Genomic DNA, 22,699 nt, shown 5'->3' on the forward strand with positions numbered 1-22,699 from the left:
GCAGCACCAAGAAAAGGCCGTATGAGCACCCAGTGGGGCGGCTGCTGTCTGTCATCAGGGAAGGGGGTCCTCACCAACTTTGAATCAGTCAGCCCCTTACGGTGGGACTCCCGGTCTCCAGAACTGTGAGCGATAGAAATACACTCCGGTGTTGAAGCCGCCCGGCTATGGGATTTTATCATGGCAGCCTGAGCAGACTGAAACATTAGCCAAATCCCTTAATCTCACCGAGCCTCATTTTTTTGGTACAGTCAAAAGGAGTGTCAAAACCTGTAAGAATGGGGGGCGCTGGGTGGCTCAGTTGGTTAAGCATCTGATTCTTCGTTCCAGCTCAGGTTGTGATCCTGGGGTCGTGGGATCGAGCCCCATGTCAGGCTCCGCGCTCGCCCCCTTCTGCCTGCCCCACGACTCGTGCTTGCTCTTTCTCTCTCTCTCTGAAATAAATAATTTTTTTAAAAGCCTCTTAAGAATTAAAGGTGAACATTTGGGAAAATAGTTTCTGACACACACTTGGTGCTTGGCTACTGTGTGTAGCTCTTTGAGGGGAATAAGTTGCAGTTTTCTATCCCTATAACACCAGCTTTAAGACTTGGGATCATGGCCCAGTAAGAATTGTTCGGAAAACCAAGCTTACCCTTACTGTGCACAAGGCAGCCTATTTTCTCTTCTACTTTGTGGCATTTTGTTCTGTTTTTTGAGGCAGGCTACAACCACCAAATTTATGTCACAGCCCTAATAGGCTACATGGTAAAGTTTCAAATCCTAGAGCAGTTGGATGGCATGAACGGCCCCTACCTCCTCCCTGACAGAGACAGGAAGCAGGTGCTTGTCGGTGGTCACATGCCAGGCCTGGAGGTTTCAACCAGACTTTAAACCCAGTCTTCCCGCCTCCCGGTCAGCCGTGCCATGCCTGCACAATTTGAAGGTCATGAATCAGTCTACACTTTGCGTTGATTCTTACAACCACTCTTTACTATCTCCATCCTGTTTTGTAGAGGTGAAACTGAGTCTCACGTGGTTGGCAGAATCCTATGTCACTTCTGGGGTTTCTGACTCAACATCCGGTGCTCTTCGCCTCTTTAGAGACCACTGACCAATAATCACAGCCGTAGACTCGCTGCTTTGATGCTTACTTGGAATCCAGAATGTCCCCAATTTCAAGGTTGACCCTGAATCAGGATGTTCCCGGGGTGTGGGCATCCAGACACGCAGACTATGAAAAATCTAAGGAAGACTTAGGAGACACCACAATGGACACTCCTCTCCTGTGCCTGAGCTCAGTCCCACCTCGGCTTCCCCGGCCCCAACGCTCAACCCATACCGGATCCCCCATCCTTCACTATCCCCTGATCCCTGACTCCACCCCACCCTACCCCTTGATTTTGATTAACCCAGTATTGTCTGGGACCATCTCCCTGGGCAGGGGAGGCGCCCTTGGATATAGCTCTGGGTCAGGAACCAAAAACAGCAACACTTTCATGCCCCCTCCCTGACCCTAAAGAGAAAACGAGATCCGGCTCCCCTACGTGGTGCCTGGGGAATGCTTTTCTTCCCTCCCATTTCCTGCACGGCTCTTTACAGCTCCCATCACCCTTGCAAATGTTGTTCCCTAATTTATTATTTTAATTAGCTGCTTGGCTGTGTTAATAATCAAAACTTTCCCAGCCTCCCAGGAGCTATGCCAGGCTCTAGGAGAATGGCGGGAAGAGCTAGTACTTCCCTTGGGGAGCAGTGGGGTTTGGCCTCCAGGGAACCCCCAGGATCCCTTAGGGGGGACAAGGCCAACACAGGAGACAGGGATGGTGGAGGACTTGTGACCCCGCTGTGGTGGTAGGGCTGACTTGAGGACATCTCTCTAAGACTCCCATGCGGAGGCTAGGAAGGAAGAGCCTCTGCTCGCTTTCCCACCGAGGGAAGAAGGCCCTGCACTCCTTATCGCCATCCCACGGACCGGCCCTCCGCCTGCCTCCCAGGACATGTCATCTGTGACAGAACAGGTCCCATGGCTGGTTCTTCTACGGCTCCCCTTCTTAAGATGCTGAAGTCACAGGACCCCCATGGCGGGGAGGGCATCCCTCCCCTCTATGCTATCTGGGTCTGCTGGGGGCCAGGCTCATATGGCGGGAGCGGGGATGCACATTTGGTCTGCGTGGGCCATTGTGGGTGAGACCTGTCCAAGCAGGAAGCCTGCAGCGACAGCCCTGGGCAAGGTGGCTTGTTTGGTAAACAGAGGAGCTTTACATGAATCAGCAGCCCAGCTGGTAACACGGGCACTGAACCGGCCCATAGGGTTCTTGAGTTCTAGTCCCCACTTGGCCCCTGGCTGGTTAGTCACGTCTCTCTGGGCCTTGTTTCTTCATCCAGAATATAGAAGGGGCCAGACTTGATTCTTCCCTCTCTTCCTCCGTCCCTCCTTCCCGAGGGAGCTACCAGGCACTACGCTGTGTAGGGCCCTGCTCAGGACACTAAGATGAGTAAGATCTCACCCAGCGGCTAAAAGGGAGCTAGACAAAGTGACAAATACAACAGTACGCCGTGACACGCATCCTTCTAGAGACCCGTGCAAGGTGGGGAAGCCATGGGGAGGACATGATGATTTGCAAGACTGAGGGCAGGTTCCCTGCAGGTTCTGAGCTGGGTTTGAAGGAGGAACAGGTGCCCTCCCAGCTCCAACCCTCAGTAAATCCCCTGACCTCTGCTCTTGTCATAGAGGTAGATTGCTTTGGGGAGAGAGGGAAAGAGTGCCGTGATTTCTTTTCCCAAGGACTCTTTAAAACCCAAGAGCCAAGAAAAGAATGCCTTGAAGCCGTAAGTGGCTTTTAGCAGGACAAGCCTAGCCTTGAAGATTCAACTCAGACAGAATTGGCACTCAGGCCACAGGGACATGGGGGGAGCTGGGAGAAATGCTGGCCGGGGCCTGGGGGGTGTTGCTCATTGATCCAGCTCAGGCCGGCTAGGGAGGCAGGCTGGAGTTCGGGCTGGATGCTTTGGGGGCTAGGGAGCCAGGGGCAGTTTTTGGTGGGGTTGTCTGTGGCTCAGCATTGGAAGCAGGACACGCTTACCTCTGGGTTGAGCAAGGGCCGGGAAGCCAATGATGCAGGCGTGGGGAGGCAGGGAGCCAAAGCCGGAACAGTGCCTGGAGCGGGGTCAGGAGGACGGCTGGGGGCCCACACATCATGGTCGCTGGGGGGCAGAGTACGAGTCCACAGTGACTCTGGGGGCTCTCATCTGAGCAGATGGCAGTGCCACTGACAAGGTTGACCAAGGGAGAAGGAGCTCCCAGTTCGGCTCTAAATGGGCAAACACCCATTTAGCTCCAAAACCTTTCCAGGCCAGTGTGGAGCTGGGCAGCTAGGAGGTGCCCAGTGAACACATACAGAAATGAACTGCCTGTCCCCCTTGTGTGTTCCTGCCTCCCCTTGTCATGGGCTTCCTTCTCACTGAAGGCAGGGGACTCTGGCCTAGGGGACCCTTCCTTATTGAGAGCCCTGCCATCCTGCTTCTCCCCCCGCTCCAAAACCGGTCCTGCCTCCAGATCCCAGCACAGAAACCCTTCAGTAGCCTGACAAAGAAAATCCTGCAATTACTTTTATATTCTCTGCCTGCTTTTCGGGGTTTGGGGGAGGGGGGTTGCTTCTGCCTGCTGTCTGTCAAGGCCCAGCCATGTGTGGCAGCTCAGGCTAACCCTTCTCCTGGCGATGCTTCTCTTCTATAGATTGGAAGTTCCTAAAACTGTGAGGCGTGGGTGACCTGCCCTGCGCCTCCTGGACCGCCTGAGTCCTCGTTGGCAAGAAGCCAGCTTCACCCTCTGCGGGGCTTTCTGGCTAATCAGCTACAGGCTCTGGTTTTGAAAAATGGAGTTAATATTCCAGTTTCTGTAAAGAGCCCAATACCGTTGAATCAACTGTATGCAAACGGCGGTTGAAATAGCTCACTGGGGTCAGATCTCTCTCCGCCCCCCTTCAGTCCTCCTCGCAGCTCCCCTTCCACTGCTCTTCCTGCTGATCTGGGCAGTCTCCACACTGCTGGAGTGAAAGCCTTGAGCCGCTGGTCCAGAAGCATCTTGCTGGAGGAATGTCGGCAGAAGGTCATCTTCCCGTACTAACAGTGACATTTTACCCACATGGAAGAGACCTCGGAGATATTCTGAGCCCACAGCACCATTTTACAGATAAAGAAACTGAGGCTTAGCCGAGTGAAGTGTCTGGTACCCAGCTGCATGGCGAGGCAGGGACATAGCCAGGGCTGGACCCTAGGCCCGCTGACTTCTACCTCCCGTCCTCCTCTGGTGACCCATTCCAACATTTAGCAGCTTTCACTCTTCCTGTCCGGATGCAAGATTGTTTTCTAAAGAGCTGACGGAGACAGAAGCAAGAAACCCCCAGAGGACTCGAAACCCTCTTGTTCCTGCTGGCAAATCCCTCTCCGTGTCCTCTGCAGACGTGAACTTCTCTGGTGTCCCCAGCGACATCAGATCGAGTATGAATGTGTCCTCTGGACCTCAGTCAGGGCAGTGGGTCCCTTCAGATCGCTTCCAGGCCCTCCCTCATAGCTGGGGGCCCTGCTGCTGCCCTGGCTGACTCATGGGCTCTCCCTGCTTTGCAAGATCCCAGCCCTTTCTGTGACTGGCAAGAGAGCAGCTCCATTAGTGGGATGGATCAATACTGCTCCTCTCCTGGGGCTGCATTTCTTATGTGCCCCCCCAACCTCCTCTCATTGGGAGCCCCATGGGTTGTGTTGTTTTTTTCCCTTTTCTCCTAATAGGAATTTCATGCCTTTGGACTGGGAACTCGTTGCTCCTCACTACCCCACCTTCCACCTCAAAGGCCCTACCAAAGCAGACAGCCTCACCCAGACAGGGAAAGGGCGGAGTTCAAGTCCATAACAAGCGTCAAGAGCTGTCCAAGCAGCTACACCCCGGGCAGGGGCCCCGGAGCTTCCAGGAAGCAGCGTCTTCCATGAGATTCATCACCGCACCACCTCCTGGAAGGGAGGGGCAGGGCACTCTGACCCCCCATTAAGTAGGGAACCCACGCGGTCATTCTCCGGAGCCACCCGGGAACTTCATTAAAGAGTCATGCACGGACCATCTCCCAGAAGTCCCGCTTGGCACCGGGGTATGGCTTGGGTTTCAGGGAACTCTCAGCGGACTGTGCAGCCAGGCTGAGAAGGCGGCCTTAGAGACCCATCGACACCAGGGTTCGCTGCATGCTACAGGATTAGACTTCAAACCCCAAACCTGAATACATTATTTAATGTGGCTTATCGTTTCTCTGGCCAGAGTGTCCAAAGCTTTTTATCAGATTTTCAGTGGGTTCCAAGTCCCTCAACGGGTGTCCCCACTCAAGCCCACACATGTCCAGATGGGGCGTCCTGAATCTGATTCTCTGCCTATGGGGTTGACAAACCTAATGGATAATGGATTGTGTGTATATTTCTATAAAGAGATACACCCATTAAAAGATCAATGCAAAGTGGTCACATTGACCGTTTCGTGCCGCTCGGAATCTCTTCCTGGCACTCTCATGTGCCTTTGATTAATAAAAAATGAGAAATGAATTATTACTTAATTAATGCACTGTATTTGGTAGGCAAAAGCCTTCAAAATATAGGATCTGCAGGGAAAAGTAATCAAAGGAGCTCTTGGTGGTTGTAGGCTAGGCGTCATGAGTCTGGGGAGATGAGGAAACTGACTCTCTTAAGCCACACAGTTAGCTCTGCAAAGTTGGGACCCTCACCCAAGACTTTCAGCCACACTGGGGGGAGGGGGCGCAGAAATAATCCATGTAGACTTTCTTCTGGAAAGCCTCACTTGACACGGTGTCCTGAGCCATACTCAGGAACTCCCTCCCTGGCCATGAAGGCTGTACAGGCCAGAGAGACCCTACACTCACAGAGAATTTCAAAATAAAATAAAATTAAAAAAAAAAATCTCTCATAGTCCAGAATTTCACAGAAATACCACCAACTGTGAGATATAACGCCGTTGTTTTCTGCACTACCAAGAAAACGTGCGGCCAAGTATATTCGTAAGATGCATCTCTGTTGTAGAGATGTTAAAGTGGGGGAGGGAGGGCTTTGGCGGGGGGGGGGGCGGGGGGAGATGTGCATCCTGGAATTGAAGCAACAAGCACCTTAGCCTCTCCCATTCCATTTGGACCGGCGCAGCTGTGTGATGTCTTTCTACCTGTTTCTCTCACCTGCTGGAGGTGCTGAGGGGGCTAAAGAGCACATGGAAGAAAACAGATTTTAAGAGTGAAGTGAGTAGCACACCAGACCCAGCCCAACCTATGGAATCAGAGGACAGAGTCCTCAGTCGACCTTCAGAAAACCTGGCTTTGAATTTCAATTCTGAAACTTTCTAAGGGTGTTAACTTGAGCACCTTCTTCTCCTTGTAAGCCTCAGTTTCTTCATCTGCCAAATGGAGCTACGTGCTCCCCACCCCCGCCCTCCTCCCCCACACAGAACTGCCGCAAGTCTCTGAAGAGAGCGTGCCCCGGCCATGGTGAATGCTGGCAACCCCCTTCTGTTCGCTCAGCTGACATCTGTGAGTGCCGAGAACAGACACTGTGAAAGGACAGGGTGGGTTACAGAGTCACTCTGGGATGGATAGAAGCCCCTGGCAGGATGAGCGTGCATGGACCAAGCCAGGCGGCATGGGGCAGGGGCGTGTGGGGGCTTCTGTAGCGTTGGTCACACCCAAGGGAGATTCCCCATCCGTCTGTGGAAGAGAACCCACCTCTAAGTGAGGCAGGGAGACTGGGGGGCAGACAGAAGTCTGCCTTCCCAGGAGATGGAAGGCAGAGATGGTCAGAGGTCCCAGGGGTCCTGCCTCCCACCAAGACCCTGGGTGGACACCCTAATACCACCCCGTCTGGCACCTTGAGGATGTGGAAACACACGCGCCCGTGCGCATGCACACACACACACGTTTCTGCTGAGCATACAAGTCACAGAAAGGCTTATTCATCCTTCATGCAGAAAGAACCAGGCTAGAGAGCCACCTTAGCTTTGTGTCCCAGGTAACCTTCCTCGGGAGCCAGCCACCTGACCTGCCAGTCAGCAGTGCCCTGTCCCTGCCTCCTTCTCGGGGCTGGAAGAAAATGGGATCATTAACTGGGAAGAAATCTCTCCCAGTCCTGCTGCCCCAGACCGACTCCAGCTGGTGCAGTGTGTGTCCGTTCATGGTAGAGGGAGGCAGAGCGGCTCTGAGTCCTCGTCCTGGCCCTGCCGCAGCCCAGAACGGCCCCTAACCAGAGGCAGGAACTCTAGCTGGCCTTTCCTCGGTGTTCCCCAGTGTCATTTGAAGATGAGAAGGGGCGCGATGAGAAGCCCCGGCATGCTCTGTCCATGGGTAAACAAACATAAGGCTTAAATGGGGCACATATGAACACACCCTACCGGGAAACATGGGCCAGTCCAGGGAGCACCAGGAGAGGAAGGGTGTCGTGTCTCATGGGGATGCATCCCAGTAAGAAGTACCAAAATTGGGAATCAGCCTCGGATTCAAAAATCTGTTCCTGCGTCTTGCTCAGGTGTGTGACTGAGGACAAGTCTCCTAACTTCTCCATGCCTCGATTTCCTCATCTGTGAAATGGGTGACCAAACTATCCTCTCGGGCTCTTTGAAAGACTGAATGAGGTGGTACAAAGAAGTGCCTGGAACGTGGTGGGAGCTCTGTCGATGGCAGCTGTGGGCCCGCGGCGGCCACCTGCCCTGACCTGGACTTTCCTGCAGGTGGGCGGGGCGGCCGTCATGGCCGTGGGCGTCTGGACCCTGGTAGAGAAGAGCGGCTACCTCAGCGTCCTGGCCTCCAGCACCTTCGCTGCGTCCGCCTACATCCTCATCTTCTCCGGGGCTCTGGTCATGGTGACAGGCTTCCTGGGCTTTGGTGCCATCATCCGGGAGGACAGGAGCTGCCTCTCCACGGTGAGTGCCTTGCTGGAGCCCCCAGCCCTCCCCCTGCCCCCTGTTGTGTTCCTGTATTGAGAACCCCCCCCCCACACACACACATACATACACACACACACGGTAGAGGTCCCTGGAATCGAGGCCTCAGGAAAGCCAGAGAGGGACAGTCACCCTCAGGTCTGGTGGTGGTAACAGTCCCCAGATTCTTAACACCTAAGCCAGACTTGGTGGCCCCTCTACTCTACCTTTCCACTTCCCTCCTCCTCCTCCTTCTCCTCTTCCTCCTCCTCCTCCTCTTCTTCCTCCTCCTCCTTTTTCTCTTCCAGATTTTAATATGGTGCTTTTCAAAGATATGCAGAAATGAATGTGATAATGAAGCCCCCTGTCCCATCACCCAGACTCAACAGCTACCATCTTCTGGTTCATTTCTTCCCTCCCTCCTTCCTACCTCTCCCCCGTTGGCTCCCAGATAGCGAGTGGTCTGTAATATTTCAATGTGTCCCCCTAGAATGGAAGAGTCCTTCTTTAGAAAACATGACAACATCATGATCACACCTAAGAACAATTACCAGTCGTTCCCTAATATCATGAAGTAACCAGGCAGTTTCATATTTCCCTTTCTCTTTCTCTTTTTTCCCTTCCTCTTTTCTTTTTTCAGTTTGTTTGAATCAAAACCTAAATTAGGCCCATGTATTAAGATTGGACAATTTGTCTCCTGAATCCCTCTCAGCTACACCACCTTTCTCTCTCTCTCTCTCTCTCTCTCTCTCTCTCTCCTTCTCTCCTTGTTTGCAATTTATTTGTTGAAGGAACCAGGTCATCTGTCCTATGGATTTTCTGATTATATTCTTGTAACATTGTTTAACGTGTTCTCCTGGCAGTTGAATCTAGAACCTTGATCAGACACAGGTTTGATTGTCAAAGCAAGAGGATGTCATGGGTGATGCTGTGGGCAGCACCGGCTCCTTGAAGCTGGGAAGACTGTCCATCCATAGCCGGCTCATCGTGTCCAGAAAGGAAGCCAGGGCAGAAGGCAGACCCACCCCCCTTGCACCCATGCACTGTTGGCCACACCAGGCTCCCTGGCAGCTGGGTGACATCTCGCCCCTTTAATCTCCTCCCAAGGGCCAAGCCCAGTGGGAGCAGGAGTGGCTATAGAACATGTGGACTTAGCAGGGAAGGGCCAGAGCCAGGACAAGTCCGAGTGTCCCTGAGAAATCAGGTTGAGCTTGCATGGAATCAGGTCACAGGAAGGAGCCTTGAAGGCTGTGCTCTCCCCACCCCGCTTCCCTGTACCCTTTGCGCATCCAACCAGGGGAGCTGGAGGCAGCTGATGGGCCGTCCCCGGAAGCCTCTCTCACCGGTGGTGACCTAGTTTTTTAACTCTGGCTATAAAAGCACCTGTGTTCAGCCTCAGTAGGATGGCTCTCCCCTGCCTAGAGAAAATTCTTTGATTCTGCTCTGAGGGCTAGCCCAGAGCCAAGGTGCAGCTCACGGGGATGGCGGCACACCAGTGGGGGGAAGTCTCACAGGGACCCAGCAACCAGCGCGTGGGCTTTGACGTGAGCTGTCCTAACGGCAGTGTGACAGGTGTGCCCCAGGCCACCCCCACACCAGCAGCCAACCCTCACGTGGCCCGGCATGCATCCTTGTGAGCCTGCAGGACATCTTGATCTGATCGGCATCAGCTGAGTGGAGTCACTGGGCAGGTGGAAGGGGTCAGTGGAGAAGCTTCTGCCCTGATGGGGACTGAGGCATCAGGAGCAGTGCTGTCGGGCCCAGAGAGACCCTGATCCCTCCGTTCTCGGTGGGTCTGCCTTTCCTCTGCTCAGCCCTGACCCTTTAGCACCTGGGGCCTTGAGCCTGGCCTCGGGCTTCAGGCTGAGCCCTCTGGCCCACGGAGGTGGGCCGCGGAGCCGTGCAATCACCAACTGCCCCTTCCTTCCACGAGCCAATCTTACCGTGGAAGAAACAGAACTCACCTCTCCAGCCCAGGAAGGAAGGCAGAGATGCTCACTGGGGAACCTTCCTTCTCACTCATAGCTGTCTGTCCTGGCTCTGTCCTCACAACAATAGCCCTGGGAAGCTACAGTCCCTGTGAGCTCAACACCAGGCCCTGTTCTAAACACCGGTGCCTTTAGCTCTGTTCTTCGTCACCCAGCCCTGTAACGTACTTGCTCTCACCGCGTGCATTTGAGGGGAGGAAGCTGGCCTGCAGGGAGCTTAAGCAATTTCCCAGAGACCATATGCTAGGGGCAGTTAGGTCTGTCTCCTGGACCAGAGCTCCCATCCCCCGCCCCGCACCACCCTCCCCCACCCCCCCCACCAGCCTGCCTCCAGGGGGCATTACTCACCCCACCATGCCCATGAGCCAGCTGGCCCCAGAGGTGTGGAGGGAGTAAGTGCCAGAGCTGAATTGTGAAGCCCAGTTGGTTAGAATTGCCAACAAGAATACACATCCCAGGGAGGCCTGGCAGGATGGGGGACAGGGGGACGGGAGGCCTAGTGGGTAACGTGGGCAGAGGGGCGCGCTGTTCTCCATATCTGCAGATGTCAGTGCAGAGCAGCTGCTCTCAGAGACCTGGGTGGGGACAAGAGGGAGGTCTCTGCAGGGCCTGGCCAGAATACTAGGGCAGGAGACCAGGGGTGTGGGCGGGGGCACCTAGAAGTTCCTTGCGCTTATTAGCTCATTACAGTATGACAATAACAGTGTGTGTCAGAACATGACCCATGTAGAAAGGAACTTAAGGGCCATTGGCTCCAACGCTCCATCCAGACGTTCCAGTCCCAAGACACTGGGCTGGAGAGTATGGGTCACCCAGGCATTAATGGGGGTGCTCAGCGTTCTCGGCTTCTGTGGAGCCCAGTCCAATTGTAAGAGCTCTTCCCCTTGGCAGTCTTGAAGTTCAGAAGGAAAGTCTAAGCGTCACTAAAGGGCAACCTTCTGCTCAGAGAGCCACACGTCACGGCCTCCTCTTCCTTACTCTCATCCTGTAGCATCCATGAGCAAGGCCTGCCCGCCCTCCAGGCCCAGCCATTAAGAGAACTGATGTCTCCAGTGTCCAGTCCCAGCCTGCCTGGGGGGACCACACTCTGTACCCAGGGCTGTGCAGGGAAGATATGGGGTCTTCTGGAAGGCCAGGGCCTCGGGCTTGTCTGCATGGCAGTGCACCTCTACCTCTCAGCTCTCCCTTCTGAGCTTCAGAGGGTCAACAAACTAGAGGCCTTCTCATCCCCCTGGGCCTCGAGGCAGGGCTGGGGGCACAGGGGCTGGTGCTAGATGCCCTCTTTCTTCTCAGCCCCACCTCAGCCCCCTCCCCACCCCTGCCTGCTCTCGCTTCCAGAACTGATCCAGCACCTCTGGCCTCTGTGGTCCAGTGTCACTAACCAGACACATCACCGGCTTGGAAGCCAGGGCAGGGAAGAGTGCCCAGGCACAGCCGCCGGGCCAGGGGTCTGGGGGCAGCAGGCTAGCAAAGAGCAAACTCGAAGCCCGGAATCTTCTCCCTTTGCTTCCCCCTCCCCAAAAGAACCAAAGACAGAACCATCCTGAGGACAGAAGCACAGGTGAAGCCGTGGTTCTGAGTCACCCCCATCTTGGCCCCTGAGCCCCCGAATTATTGAGCCCTTTACTATTTCCCCATGAAGGTGGCTAAGACAAGTAGGAAATTTCCAACCCAGGCTCTCGATCGGGGCCAAGCGATGTGGGTAAGGCAGTTTGAAAGGGTTCTGTGGTTCCTGGAGGCTCTATGCTGCTCTCATTTCATTTCTCCCCCCTCCTCGTCTAACTTCCCTTTGAAATCTTTCCTCAGCTAAAGGCTGAAGGCAACTCCAAAGGAGGAATGCAGTGAGTCTGGCTTTGCACAAAGTGGTCCCCAAAGAGGAAAGGGAAAGTTGAAAGACCAGCCAGCCAAGTGATGTGCGTCCAGCCGGGATCAGGCGGAGGGCGAGGCTGGACATCCAACGTTCCCCTAGAACGAGCCAGGTGGGACCGGGTGGGGCTGTCCTGCTCACATGGCATAGTGACATCCGTCCCGGTCCAAGCCCTTCCTCCCAGCATATCTGCAGCCCCTAAAGTCCCCTTCCCAAGAGGAAAGCGTTCATCAGGGACAGGAAATCTGCAGAGGGGAAAGGGAATGGGATTTAAATTATTCACGCCAGATCTTCTGTTTTAGCAAAAGCTGCGTGCAGAACCCTGATAATTCAGGCCATCTAGGCCTAAGGCCGGTGGCCAGGACGGACACCACCCTGATCGGAAGGGATATTTTTAGAGTTTTGAATACGGGCTCTGAAAACTTTTATGTCTTAAGCCAAATGAAGATGATGATGGATAGTTTGGGCTAAACTGGGTCCTCATCATGGGCTCTTTTATATTGAGGGGATGGATTAGAACAGAAGAAGTGCTAGAACCAATTTCTGATAATGAGGAGACCCCAGACTGCAACACTTCCATCCAGTATATCCAGAGCTGGTTCATCAGGGCAAGGAAGTCTAGAGTTAAGGACTGGCTCAAAAGCAAGTTATAGCAGAGCTTGCCCAACTTACTCTGGGACTCGGGAAAGTCACTCGGCCAGTTCTGGCCATCTTGGGATCCCTGTCTTTTTCTGGGGGTAAGGTATGACGAGGATGAGAGCGTGTTCTAAGGAGGAAACGAGTCACCACATTATATAAAGATCATCAAATGCGGCTATAATTATCATTTACATCACCGTCACCATGACCAAGCTCCTTTGAGAAGGAACCTAAATAAATGGAGTTATTCTTAGGGCCAGTCCTCCCAGGTCCCCACAGCTTGGGCGGGACCACTTCCTTGATGGAAGCTGGTCATGGAGGAAGGATCCCACTGACCGGGAAGGGCTGGGTGTTGACCGCATCTCCCCATTGCTCGTTTCTCAGCCTCACCTTACTTTGTCAGTGTCCATCAGCCACCCAGGCACGGTGGTCACAGCCTTGTCTGGTTGGTGGCACGTTGACCTTTGAGTCAGCTGCCCACATGCTTCAAAAGAATGGATTCTGCGCCCCAGGCTCTGAGAACCCCAACTCCTCTCTGTCAGAGCAAGAGAGCCTTTCCTGGCCCTGTATGGTTTGGTGCAGGCAAGGCCGGGAAATGGACAAGATGACTCTTGTCAAGACTCCTCTGGAGGAAGTAGGATGCAGATTTCCTCAAGAGTCTGCCTTGAGGCAAGAGGGCAGCTCCGGAGACCCATCCAGTCAGCCTGTGCCCTGCCTCTCCCAGCTGGGGCCGGCTGGGGGCCTTCAAGAGAGGCCTGTTCTGTGCAGGATAGGCACACAGCTGCCTGATGGTTCTCGGCCCCTCTTCCTCTCAGGACCTTGGCAAGTCTTTCCCATCAGCCTCCTTCTCAATGGTCTTACTTAATTCGGGGGCTGTGCAGAAGGGACTGCCAGGGTGCTCAGACACGAACTCTCCACCTACCCCCTTAGCCAGAAAGAAAAAGAGACTTGCCTAAGGTCACAGAGCCAGGAACTAGCAAAGCCTGGTCAACACCCAGATCTTGGTCCAGGGCCTTTTCTGCTGCCCCTGGCTGGCTTTGCACAGCCCCCCACCCTTTTGGATGCTTCTAGCACAAGGAATGGGCATTCACTTTCCATGGGATTCAGGACCTGTGGTTTGCATTCCAGGTGAAAAGCAAAGCCTTTTGAGGACTGGGGGGTCAGTTACCTGGCTGCCTGTCACCTGATCCAGTCAAAAGTGAAGGTCGAGCCTCAAGCTATGGGCAGTGTGGCAGGCAGCAGATCTGTTCATGTACCGAAGACGACGCGTTGGCATAGCTGGAGAAAGCCCAACTCAGCCACGTGTGGGTCAATGATCACCCCATAGTGGGGGCTCTCTGTGCCCCCCTCCCTCAGAGTAGGGCTGACCAAGGAGACTCAGAGACAGTGAGTGTGTGTGTGTGTGGCAGGAGGGCAGGGGATGGCTGCTAGAAATCAGCCTTTCGTATCCCAAATCCAAGAGTTTACTTAGCTTGCAATGATGCCCTCTCTGTCATTTGGTTGCTGCTGCTTTCCTTAGCAGATTCTGAGTTTAGCCACGGGACAGTAAGGAGATATGCTACAGTCCTTCTCCCCTAATGAAGCCCAGTCTGGCCTTGATGACTGGGGGGTGTGGGGTGAAGGGGATCTGAACCCCACATAACCCTTCACAACTTACTTGGAAGCCTGTGGGTCCACACAGGTGTTTTGACCTTCCCAGGGACATTTCCTCCCCACTGGTGTGACAGTGTCTCTTAGGGTGCAAGCTCACACCCACAAGGATGGCTGGCCGCTGAGGAAAACTGATCCTAGTGGAAACTCTCCTCATCCTGAGGCCCCAGGCACATGGTCAGTGAGGCCGAGGCAGTGGCCACTGTCGGATTCTGAGAGGTGCCTGCCCTACCAAGGGCCCTGGGTGCAGACAGAGTGCAGGAGCCCCCCCTTCCCATCCAGGAGGCGAGGTTTCTGATCCATACCTCATTCCCGTCGTGGAGTCACGGGCCTCCCTGTGCCCCTGGGCCTGGGACAGGAGCAGTGACTGCACAGGCGTCCAGCTGGGCTCCTCTCCTGCCGGGTCGTGGCGCTGGCTTTGGGAAAGCCGTGCCTCCATACTGGTCTGCAGTGCCCCGCTGCATCTCCCTGCACATCACACGGAGGTTTTAGGGGAGCTGACTATCAATTGAAAAGGAAGACCCAGGAGGCAGAGAGATGGCAGCAAAAGGGCTTCATTCCTGATGAGGCTGATTGTAGTGTGTGGCTTTGCAGCTGCGGCCAGAAGCCTTAGCCGCTGGTCGGCTCTGGTTGAGACAGGCCCACAAGCCTTTCTAAGAACTGGCCCACTAAACTCACAGCATGCTGGAGAGCAGAGAAGGTGGCGTCCTGAGGACAGGCTGGCCCCGAGGTGAAGGAGGAAGGCCCACTCCCCAGACAGATAGGACAAGCAGTGAGTAAGGAGGAGAGAAGCAGGGGTGGTGGGGGTGGAGGGTGGTGGTGGTCTTCTAGCTGTCCCTGCAGGGAAGCAGGAGGCCAGGACAGAGGAGGCAAAGCCCCTACACATCACAAACTGAAGAAGCTGCAGCACAGTGATGTTTCTCCCCATCTAAGCCCCACATTTTATGCAGAAGGCCCAGAGAGGGTGAGTAATTTGCCCAGGGTCACACAGCCTCCTGTCCCAGAGGCAAGCGGGACCTAGACCCCTAGGCCAGGGTACCTTGTGTGGCATCACTCTTCTCTGACTGGCACATTCCTAGGTTCCAGATCCCCCTCTCTTAGGCTGCAGCAGGTGGAAACGATCACCACCTGCCTGTTTCAGCCAGTTTTCCTTGTGGGAAAGCCCATTCTCAGAATTTCCTGCTCTACAGGGCACAAGGCAGGAGAAGCAGGGAAGAGTCTAGTGAGGAACAAGAGACCCCTGTATCAAAAAACAAAGAACCTTCTGGGGGGTTTAAATTCCTGTTTCCATCTGGTCAGAGCCTCTGACATCTCTGAGCCCCAGGACTTCTCCTAACCTCCAGGCTTGGTAGGAATTTCTCCTGCTCAGCCTTCCCTTTTCTCCTGTAGCCAACTCTGCCCTAGAATTACCATCGCCGGGGACCTGTCACAGGCCCCATCTGTGGTCCTGCCCTGGCCCCATGTGCAATCTCATTTGTTCTCATCACCTGCACAGGGTCCTACAGGCTGCACCCCATCTCTCCTGCAGCCTGGGAGAAGATACCAACAGGAAACGTCTGGGTCCTTCTGGGCGGACAACAGGGAGCAGCAGTTAGCCATTTCTCCTGTGCCCAATCCGTCAGGCAGAAGCATGACTCTGAGTTCTCTGGGCCATGTCCCCCGGCTCCCCAGGAACCTGGCCTCATCCTGCCCCCCAGGGTGGAGGGGCTAGATGGTGGGGGGGCTGTGAGCACTGGGCTGGGGCCCACAGGGCTAGAGGTCACCTTCATCCTCTGAACAGTGACATCTCCTTACAGGAATGGCTTGAGGCTCTCAAGCCCACATCCTCTCTCTCCTGCATGAACAGTCCGGCAGCAGCACCTCTATGTCCTGACTGCCTCCGGCCGGTGGTTAATAGCCAGAAAATGATGTGCCCTGCGGTCATCGCCGCTGAAACAGCTGACTCCGTCGTTTCCAGCTGGGCCTTGGCTGTTTGCAGCTCCCTGACCCTAGCCTGCCGCTAGCACCCTCTCTCTCACACACACAGCCATGGGGGGAGCCTCTGGCTGTGCCCTTCTCCCTGCAATTTAACCTCGGCAGCAGCTTGCATCTCCTCTCCTCGTCCGCTGCTACGCCGCTCTGAGAATGGGCCTCTACCCCCCCCCCCCCCCCCCCCCGCCAAACTGCTGGGCTGCCACACCTCCTCAGTTTTCCAGCTGTGGCTCCGTTTCTGGGTTTCTGTCTCTGATCATGCCGAATAGCGGAGGAGGCCGGGGACAGAAAGCTTGGGCGAAGTTCCCTTCTTTGCGGCAGAATCAGCCCAAGGAGGAGTTCCAAAAGCCCAACTGTATAAAGTTCTTAAAACTAACTGCAGGGAGGGCCCCGGCTGGTGCGAGCTGCCTGGACTCATGCCCCCCCCCCCAAACCGTGACAATGCCCCAGAAATGGTGTCTGGGGCCCAGCTTGCCCGATGCGGTATTAGGCCATCTGAAGAGTCAATCCCTAGTTAATCACCTGAGTGTCACCATGAGAAATGTTTCCACACAGCTGCCGCCGAGCTTCTCATTAAAGAAAGTGTTGGTTTGGGTTAGACAGTGCTGTGCTGTTCCAGCTCCGTTTTGGATCTATAGCTTTAGGAAACATCCAACTTCGCTTCTAGTCCAAACGGTACCATTAAAAAATTAAAGAGAAAAAAAAAGGTGGAGGGTACAGAGGGAGGATGAATGTTCGCGTTCCCTTCTGTGCTTAGCAGCCTGGTTCCTTCCATGCTCGGGGTCCACTGTGGTGGAGTTTGAAGTGGCCTCATTCCTACAGGGCGCTGGGCACAGGGGCTACAAGAACTTCCTGTAGAAGTCTCACTCCTGGTTTGTCTCAGACCAAGCCTCAGTGGTTGCTTCTGGAAGGACTGGGGGCAGGCCTCAGTGCAGGGACCAGCCAGTCACAAAAATCCTAGTGTGGCTGGAGGTCAGGGAGGAATTAGGGCGGGTGGGTCCAGTTCACCCCAAGGTTCCCCAGGGACTGTGAGGACCAAACAAGACACAGGGCAAAGCAGGAGGGCGAAGGAGGATCAAAGTCACCGTAGTGCCGGGGAGCAGGACACGTGTGAGACCAGGAGTCCGAGGGAGGCTCAGAAACAAGGATGTCCATAGTGAGGTCATGGTCAGGAACTTCTGGCATGGGGGTGGGGTGTTGGGGAGGCCTGGCCTAAGCAGAGACTCAATGGCCAACAACGTGTGACACAGACGCGGTCGGGACAATGAGTCCCAGACCAGCCCAGAGGCCTGCAGTCTCGCTGGTGTGCAGGGCGCTGTGGGCACACGCGCGCGTGCTCACACACACACACACACACACACACAGAGTGTGCTGGGGAGTGCCACACAGCCCGGAAGGCCGCTGGGCTCTGAGATGAGAGCCATGGCCGTGATTCCAGCCCAGGCAGGAAGGTAGGGAGCCGAGCAGGCAGAAGCCACTGCTGAGGAAGGAGGGGAGCCTGCCTTGGAGAGGCCCCCTGGAGCACGCCTGCCCTGCCCTGCTGGGCACTGGGGGCTGCGGCTGACGATCTCACCGTATCCACTCCAGGGGTTTGCAGTGAGCTCATCCAATCCCCCATCCCTGGGTAGTGGGGACAATACAGTGAGTCAGCATGCCATCTCCGGGTCCGGCTTCTGGGCTCGGCCATGTCCTTGCCGTGTGACCTCAGACCAGCGGCTCTGCCTCCCGGTGCACGCGTCTCGGGATTCCCGGGGGGGTTGAGGTCGTCCGTGCTCGCCTGGCCACATGGTGAGTGCGGCTGTGCTCATCTCCGGCAGGAGGAGTGCTCACGAGCGGGCCGGGCCCTCGCTGCCCCAGGGCCCCCACTGTGTGCACTCTGGGCCACTGTGGTGAGGGGGGCACTGACTCTGCCAAGGAAAGGTTCCTGGCTCTCCCTCGCACCCTGGTGGGAGGGCTGCCTTTCCGCGGCTCCCGCCATAGAGGATAACGTCTCCTCTGCTCTTGAGAAGCGCGGCGGCGCACCCTGAGCTGGGTGATTGCCTCCTGCACCTTAGGCCCGTGGGCCCTGGCCTGGCTTGGTTAGCTCGGGGCAGCCGGACAGCCCGGGGCCCGGTAAGTCCTGACTTACACTGAAGTGGGACACCTCCAAGTTACACACAGGGTGTCTGAGGTCTGTCACCCCTGGGCTGTCTTCAGGCTTCCCGGAGCCAGCGGCGGCCCAGCCCTCCCGGCTCCCGTGGAGGAAGCCAGGGGACAGCCAGCTGTGACATTTCAGGAGACACCTGGGCTAATAGCATCCCCACAACAGCCCCCAGCGCCCCAGGGCCTGGGAATTGCAGCCCTGGAGGCTTCCCGGGCCCTTCCTGGAGTCAGGGAGAGCCACTTCCTGCTAGAGTCCCCACCGAGGCAGGCACGGAGGGAGCCCCTCGCGTGCTTCTGTCTGTGTTCAGTCCCAGGCCTCTTGGGAACTAGACAACCTGCCTCAGACCTTCCTTTTCATGTCTCCCAGAGGGCAGAGGGGCCCATATGCAAATCAGAAGCCTTCAGAACTGAAGTTGAATGTGTGAATCAGTTTCTCAGTCTTGGCACCTGTGACACTCTAGTCCAGATCGTTCCTTGCCACAGGGCCTGTCCTGTGTGCTGGGGAATGTTCGCCAGCATCCTTGGCCTCTCCCCACGAGATGCCTGGAGGTCTCCTTTCCCCAGGTGTGACAATAAAAAAATGTCTGCAGACATTGCCAAATTGTCCCCTGGGGGCAAAACCATGCCCGCTTGAGAACCACCGGTATCAATTAAAGTACAGTAACAATTCCGTGCCCCCCACAGATCAGAAGATGGCCAAGCTCCTGCCCCCCAGCATGGGGCCGGCATGCGCTGGTCTGTCCCCTCAGCCCCACACCATGCTTGGTAAGAAAGGCACCCACAGATCTTGATCCAGTGACGTTTACCAAGCGTGCGTCTAGACCCAACCCCGTACCGGGCACTGGGAAAGACCCAAAAGCACCAGAAGCCCACAGGCGTTCTGGGGAGACGGGGCCATAACACCTGAAGCGAGGGGAGCCTCCACAGAGCAGTGGGCAAGGTCGCGTCGCCCACCCAGCCCACGAGGAACAGTGTGGCAGGCCGAGGGCTGAGGCAGGGATGGGCCACAGTCTAGCTGGGGAGAAGGAGCCACGCAGAATGTTGTGTCGAAGGGGGAGCAGATGAAGCACCCTGTGGGCTGGGGGCCAGCACCCACCATGGACCCAGGGAGGGCTCGGGGAGGCCACGGCCAAGCTGGGTGACAAAGGACAGGCAGGCCCTGGAATTCCAGGCAGGGGACACTGCGTGCAAACACCTGGAGGCCGGACGGCTCGGCCCGTGTCTAGGGAACCGTGTGCGGGAACAGCAGTGCTTTGCAGATTTGCGGCCGGCTAGCCTGTGCCGGAGACGTGCTGGGGTGATGCAGCACACTGAGGGGGTCAGGGAGGCTTGGTAACAGTGGGAGGTGAAGTAGCAAAGGCAAGGCATCTGTCACAGCTCATGGCCTCGCGTGGCAAACCCCCACTAGCCTGGCCCCACTCCCCAGGGCTCCAGCCCGCCAGCTCCAGAGGCAGAGCCTCCAGGACCCTCCGTGCGGGAGGATCCCAGCGAGCATGAACCTTTGCCTGCCTCCTGGGAGCCGTGATTCATGGCCTCCCCCGAGTAGGTGAGTCACGCACCTGCTGCTCTCCTGCCACAGAAGCCGCTGCCCGGGGCCCGTGCCCATGCCTGCCAGCCACCCAGCCTGTCCTCTCCCTGGCAGCCTGCTGCCGGTCCCCCGAAACCCCAAGGGCCTCTGAGCGGCTGGGGCTCCTGGGCGGGAGGGAGCCCTGTCCCCACTCCTGACAACTCCGTCCGGTGGGGTAGCCCGTGTGATGCCTCCCAAGAGGTTTGAGGGGCTGGCATGTACTAGTGCAGGCTGCCGTGACGTCAGGGATGTGGTTCAGGTCTCTCCCTTCCCGTCACCCCCTTCCCAGCGCAGCGTCAGCACCAGCGGTGCCAGCGACTTCCCCGGGGAGTGGCATGCCACTGCCGAGTCTTCATGACACCATCCAGCATGACTCTCGGCTGACAGTCCCCCGTGACCAGGGATCATGAGCAGTGAGAGGGAGAGGAGCCTCTCCCACCCCCACAGAGGGAAAGCGGCCAGATGCCAAGATGCTGTCCTCCTTGCTGCCAGCGGCCAGCGTGGTCCTGTTCAGTTACGGGCTCCCTCGGCTCTGCCTCCCATGTCCCAGAGGGCAGCTGGGGGTGCAGCAGGGAGCCTGGGAGCCGCCGACTGGTGGTCCCTGTACGCAAGGTCCTGTGTGGCAGGAGGGGGGTAGCCTCCGAGCGCTGGGCTCAGGGGACTGTGGGAGGCAGTTTGGAGTGAGCAGGAAGGGCAGCCGAGTCCGAGAGGAGCTGCCGGATGTCAGTGCCGCTCTGGGCTGTCCCAGGACAGGAACAGCCTGGCCCAGGCCGCCGGGCCTGCCACTGGCTGACAAGTCTGGCTCCCCTCGGGCTGTCTGTCACCCACAAGCTCTGGGAGCAGGAAGCAGGTTGGACCACCGTGAAGCCTAATTTCCTCCCACTGGGTCCTTCTAGCTGCTCGGGGTGGACAGGACATCGAAGGGGCCGTTCTCCCCATCCACAGGCTCGGTCCCACAGGTACGGCCACCGCGTGTGGCCCTGGGTGCTGCACCGTGTGCAGGACTTGAGGAGGCCAAAACCCAGTTCGCCCGACTCTCAGAGCCACGTGTTCTCTTTGGGACGCCAGACCCGTGTCTCCCAGAGCCTGCAGGTGGCAGAGCCCGACGCTCACCAGAGTCCCCTGATGTTCCACCGCCATTCTTCAGGTTTCCAGACCTCCTCAGGCAGAGAGGGCCCATCCACAGGCCTCTCATCAGCCCCTGCCTGCTGACCTGCACAGCACCCCACACTTTCCCTTGCCCCCAGGCACACAGGGCCTTCCTTCAGCAGACCTCTGCCCAGGGTGTGAGAAACCCCCGAAGCTCAGGAAATATGCCCCCGTGGGCCTGCGGCTTCCTCCCCCATTTCTAGACCTCACCCCAGGTGCCCAGGAGCTTGTAGACAGCCTGAGCCTCCATCCAGAGGCCGCACAGGGCTGATAAGGCTGCTGTGTCCCACACTCCACCGCACCAGCCTAGAGGTGGCCGGGGGGTGCCTGATCCTGGCGGGGGATGGACCGAGCAAGGACATGCAGGCGAGAGACCTTTCCTGGGGCGGCACGGAGCCCGGGGTAGGTAGGGGAGGAGGTACCAGGGACCTCCTTTTGGATTATTGCCTTAAGGGCAGGCCTGCCACCAGCATTCAGAGCCTGGAATGCTTCCCTCACCCCTGGTGGTGGGCAGTTCTGAGCCCGAGAGACCGTGGGCTCAGTAAAATGGCCGTGGGTGAGGTGCGCAGTTGACTTAACTTGACTTAACTTGCTCCTGAATGGAATGTTCTTCGTGAAAAGAAATATCCTCTCCTCCCTCTGTGTTTAAGTCCTGCCCCTGCCAGGCTCCATGCTGGGCTCTGGGAGATAGTCAGGCAAGGCCTCTGGGCCCATGGACTCACATCACCCCCCAACTGGCCCAACAGCCCCCACCCTGCCAGCTGCCTTCTCATCACGTCCCCTCCTGCCGGCATTCCTTCCCCTACTTGGAGGAGGCCTGGAGTTTCAGGGCTCCTTCAGAGGCTGCGTGTGTCCTGCAATCCAGGGATCCCAGTGACCATGGCCAGGCTGACAGGTGGTGCCTGGGGGAGAAGGAGGTGTCGCCAACCATTATGCACGGGGCAGGGTTGCTGTTGGGCTGCCACAGAGGACTCCCATTTCAGGCAGCAGTGCTCCCCTGCTACTCCTCCTCTCCTCCTCCCTTTGTCCCCTCTCCCCTGCCTGGAGCCCCTCCCTGTCCCCTCCTAGCCACATGGGCCTAACACACATGTCTGACCTGTTTGCCCCTGCAAGAACACCCCAGGATGGAACAGTGTCCCAGAGCCTCCTGCCTCGCAGAGACAGGAAAGGTCACAGCCAAAAGCACAGCCAGGAAACCAGCCCACAGGCAAGGAAGTGTGCAGAGCAGCCCCGAGCCTGGACAAGGCCAGGCAGTGGTGGCAACCAGAATTTAGAACCCACTGCAGGGCCATGAAGGGCCCAATACCTTTCCCCGGGCAGGTGCCTTTTGCAATTTCCTGAGCCTTGGTGGCTGCCCAGCCCCTTCTGCTCCCTCCACTTCCCTCTGCACTCTCCAGGCTTTGCACATGCTCTCGCCTCTGCCTGGCACATGCTTCCTGCCTTCTTCACCTGGAAGCTCCTCCTTAGAGATGCCATTCAGTTGTCACCTCCTCCAGGAAGCCTTCTTTGACTGCCTTCCTCCACCTAGGACCGCCCATCTTTTCTGGGGCTTGCCCCCTTGTAACGTTTGTAACACAGCATTGTAATCACTTACTTATCTGTGCCCCCCCCCCCCGCGGACCCATAACTTTGAGGGCTATGACTGTCTTCCTTAGGATATCCAGCATGTAGTGGCTTTTCAATGAGCACTGGATGGGTGGGTGAACTAAGGAACTGACAGTAGACCAGTGGGTGAAGGGGTGAGTGGGGAGCTCCATGCCAGCAGCTGGGAAAGGCGAGTCTACCCAGAGCTGTTG

The 22,699-nt window shown here is 56.7% G+C and overlaps 1 protein-coding gene across 2 annotated transcripts in view; it reads left to right on the plus strand.

Annotated features, from left to right (window-relative positions):
* The window catches only part of TSPAN11 (tetraspanin 11), a 60,876-nt gene that overhangs the window by 26,663 nt on the left and 11,514 nt on the right, over positions 1-22,699 (plus strand). For both annotated transcript variants that reach the window (XM_080810927.1, XM_080810926.1), the window contains exon 3: positions 7,739-7,930. In XM_080810927.1, coding sequence (XP_080667053.1) covers positions 7,739-7,930 — 192 coding nt within the window. The remainder of the gene's footprint in view (positions 1-7,738; positions 7,931-22,699) is intronic.

The sequence above is a fragment of the Martes martes genome (assembly GCF_963455335.1).
Source record: "Martes martes genome assembly, chromosome: 8".
Lineage (NCBI taxonomy): Eukaryota > Metazoa > Chordata > Mammalia > Carnivora > Mustelidae > Martes > Martes martes.